This window comes from Polyodon spathula, chromosome 8 (assembly GCF_017654505.1).
Source record: "Polyodon spathula isolate WHYD16114869_AA chromosome 8, ASM1765450v1, whole genome shotgun sequence".
NCBI lineage: Eukaryota > Metazoa > Chordata > Actinopteri > Acipenseriformes > Polyodontidae > Polyodon > Polyodon spathula.
In genome coordinates this window covers 10752691-10756396 of record NC_054541.1, presented here as the reverse complement: position 1 = coordinate 10756396, position 3706 = coordinate 10752691, and the positions used below count along the sequence as shown (strand labels likewise).

At 39.5% G+C, this 3706-nt stretch overlaps 1 protein-coding gene across 1 annotated transcript in view; it reads left to right on the top strand.

Annotated features, from left to right (window-relative positions):
• Positions 1–1593: 1593 nt before the first annotated feature.
• Positions 1594–3706, top strand: part of LOC121319362 (cadherin-like protein 26) — a 3950-nt gene continuing 1837 nt past the window's right edge. Inside the window, exons 1-5 of the mRNA XM_041256723.1 lie at positions 1594–1959; positions 2179–2406; positions 2555–2670; positions 3225–3245; positions 3504–3572. Of these exons, the coding sequence (XP_041112657.1) occupies positions 1740–1959; positions 2179–2406; positions 2555–2670; positions 3225–3245; positions 3504–3572 (654 nt within the window). The 5' untranslated portion in view covers positions 1594–1739. The remainder of the gene's footprint in view (positions 1960–2178; positions 2407–2554; positions 2671–3224; positions 3246–3503; positions 3573–3706) is intronic.

Below are 3706 nucleotides of genomic sequence, written 5' to 3'. Positions count from 1 at the left end.
GAAACTGACGTTCATAGATTTTTTTTTTTTCCATTTTTAGAATCCACAGAATGCTGGGTCAATAAATTTATGGCAAAACATCACCCATGCAAACTCACAAAGAAAAAGTATTTATACACTTATTAAAACCAAATGCCCCGTGTGCCTTTGTGAAACCAGCCTAAAGACTAAGTGCACAGTAATATGGGACTCCTTATTTCACTATATGTCTGGTAAATAAAAAGGATGAACATTGCCAACAATAACAGTGAGAATATCTGCTGAATCCCACAGATTCCCAAGCATTAATAATTTAAAATCTTGGGGGAATGTTGTTGTGTTGGAAATCCAGCTCCTCCGCAATGATGGCTGAGGGAATGTTTAATAAGATTTATAAGCACTAGTCCTATTGGAACAGGACCCGGACCCGAAGAAAACACACTGCTTTGGGTTTTATTAAGATCTGAGGAGAACCTAAGCTGTCCTTTGAAATAATTTTAACAGCTCTTGAGCACTTTTCAGAGAGCTTATACTGCAAAGCCATCTCAATTACATACATACTGCAAATCATAACACCACAAGTGATGCATACCGCGTGCCGCATAGGGAACGGGTTTTTGTGAAATATGAACCCTCAGGATATATATTTAGTTTTTTTTTTTTTTTGTTTTTTAAACTGCAGTCCACCCAAATTGAAAATAACTGTAAAATTTAACAACAAAATAATAAAAAAACTAAAGACAAAGGAAAAAACTTTCTATTTTCTTTCAAAGGCAAAAAGGTCAGTAATAATGTTAGCCCCCATTAATTCATGTTGAGGGTATACAAAAAAAGTATGATTCGATATTGTTTTTCTGATCCCTGAAACCACTTCTTTATTCTTTGGTACCAATGGAGGAACCAACAACATTAGAGTGGACTTTTAACGCTAGAACATACCATTGCCTACAGTCTTAAAGCCGGAGTTAATGAAAACATAAAGAAAAAACAGTGTGGATAATGAATTTTTTTTTTTTTTTTTTTGGGGGGGGGGGGGCTTTTTTTTTTTTTTTTTTTTGGGGGGGGGGGGGGGGGGGGGGGGGGGGGATAAAGGGAAATTCTAAGAAGCCAAAGTAGGATTTCAGAAGGCCGGGGGCTACGGACTACTTGGTTATAAGAGGAACGTGTAAGGTTTTATGCCCGAATCTGAAATCTGACAAGACACTGCGCTTTTAATAGCCAAACAAACTTAGAAACCAGAACGATTTTAAAAAGTCCAATAAGTCCACATCATTGATGGGCATGTACAATAAACCAAGCAAAAAAAAAAAAACAGGCCGCAAAAAAAAAAAAAACCTAAATGCTGTTCTGAAGCCATGACAGCGGCAGTGTGGGGAGACCTCCAAATCGTCTCACATATTCAAACAAATACTAATATTAATCTGGTATATCCACTAGCATCCATTTTACTGTATGAAGAGCCCAGTCCTTGTAGAGCGAGTGTAGAGGAGCAGAAGGGGGGAGAGGGAGCAGCCAGAGCCCGTGAGAGCATTTTTTTTCATTGGGCATTTGCCGCCTGGCGCCGCTTGGCGGGGGCTGAGACAGAAAAGAAGAGAAAGAAAATAAATAAAATCAAACTAAATGGCTGACATAAAGTCTATACTCTATACAAGAAGTATTGGGACAACAATGGGATACTTCATTGCCATGTAAATATATCACTTTATATTTTTAAAAGGATTAACACACTTACTGCTTTTCTTTTTGTAGGTGAACCCCCCATGACTGGAACAGGTACTTTGATCATCCACCTAACTGATGTCAACGACTGTGTCCCCTATCTGCTCACCCCTCACATAGACATGTGTGCGAACGAGACGGCCTCGATGACCAAGCTGGCTGCTCAGGACGATGATGAGGACCCCTACTCTGGACCGTTCAGCTTCAACCTGCTGGAAAAGGAAAGCCTGAAGGGGAAGTGGAGACTGGATCCCACCCACGGTAAGAACTAGGGCTGTGCAGGATTTGGATACGGAAATGGATGTGTAAATTTCGAAACATGTGGCTCCACAAAAAATATGTCTTAAGAATGTTTTGTTAAGTTCTTAAGAAACAGTCCCTAAAGTTATTTTTGAATCTCTAAACAGTGTTAGAAAAAAAAAAAAGTATTGCTATCCCTGCTTAAGTCCAACCTCATTTCCTTTGCGTCCTCTTCCGCAGGTTACACTGTGAATCTCATCAAAGGAGAAAAAGTTTACAGTGGAATTTACATCTTGCATTTGGAAATTAGTGACCGGCAAGGTGTGTCATCGAAACACAACCTGACAGTGACCGTGTGCGACTGCCCAACTTCGGCTCCGGTCAACTGTGGAACAAGGAGACTGGGCAGTTCGACAACGGGAGCCAGTGCCGTTGGGAGCTTGTTTGCGGCCCTGTTTTTAATGTTGGGTAAGACGGTGACAGCCAGACCTGCCAGGAAGGATCTGACTGCTGAGAAGAGCTAATAATATCATATTCCCTCATGGATCTACTGTCAATACGACTCGGCTCGCTGTTGGATAAAAGGTCCTAATCTTTTCTCTTCTCTGTTTTGCAGGTGTGTTTTGTTTTGCACTATTTTTTTCATGTGCTCCCAAAACAATAGAGACACATGATGTTGGTGATTGCACCATGTTGCCATACCATTTCGAGCATCCTGGCTCTGATTGCAAGGTGAACGTATTTCTAATCCTGTCCTATGTACACTAAACACCTCTGTGGCCTTTTCTGCTGTTCTGGATCAGTGTAAACAGCTGCTGTATGTATTTCCAACAATCTGAAAAGTGTGTTCTAGGTTAGTCTCACATAATGTGCCTAAAGCGCACTCAATCGCACACGTATTTTCGGTGTAAAAAACATGGTTAATGGCGCTGCCCACAGAGGCTTCAGAGACTCATTCAATTGCAATGCTATTTTCACAATCAAGCTGATCGTGAGATTTTTCTCTGAGTAACAGAACAAGTGGCAGCATCATTTTCTGATGTTGTTTTAGAGCTAAACACCTAACCCATAAAAAAAAAAAAAAACTGAGAAATATAAACCCCCAAATTATTAATTATTGCAACTGTCGAATGTTCCTGGAGTCTTTTGGTAGTTTTGGTAGAACCTTTTGGAGAAAAAATGGTGCTTTATTTGCAGCCGTGTAATACTGTTTTCAATTCCTTGTCTGACCGGCTTAAAATGCAAAATAGGGTTCTGTTTAACTGTTTTTTTTTTTTCTTTCTTAGTTAGATCAACTGGTTTCTAAGGTAAAATGTTACATTTCTTTCTTTTTTAACTTTAGTATTTTGTAACATTAGGTGATTGTGTGAAATCATGTGATATAACCAAGCTTGCAGGAAGGGCTGAAAAGTTACTAAACTGTCAAACTGAAGTGCTGTTTGTCTGTTTGTGAAGTGTGCCCGTCGCATTGTTCTGTTTAAAATGAAAGGTCTAGTAAAAGCATGAGGAGATCAACTGCTGATTTTTCTGTTTCTGCATAAGTGCATTCAATCTATTTGTTTTAGGAACCAGCAAAAATGATTCAAAATGGGAGTAGTGCACAAGAACAAGAGGCGTCCATTGTGGGTTTTCCGGTAAATATTTATTTTAACGATGATCCTTTATTCTATTGGGATTGACTGGAATGTGATTTGAAATGCATCAGCAGCAGATAGAGATTGAGTTCTATTAGGACCGTTTCAGCCCCAGTTAGGATTACAGGCTGATT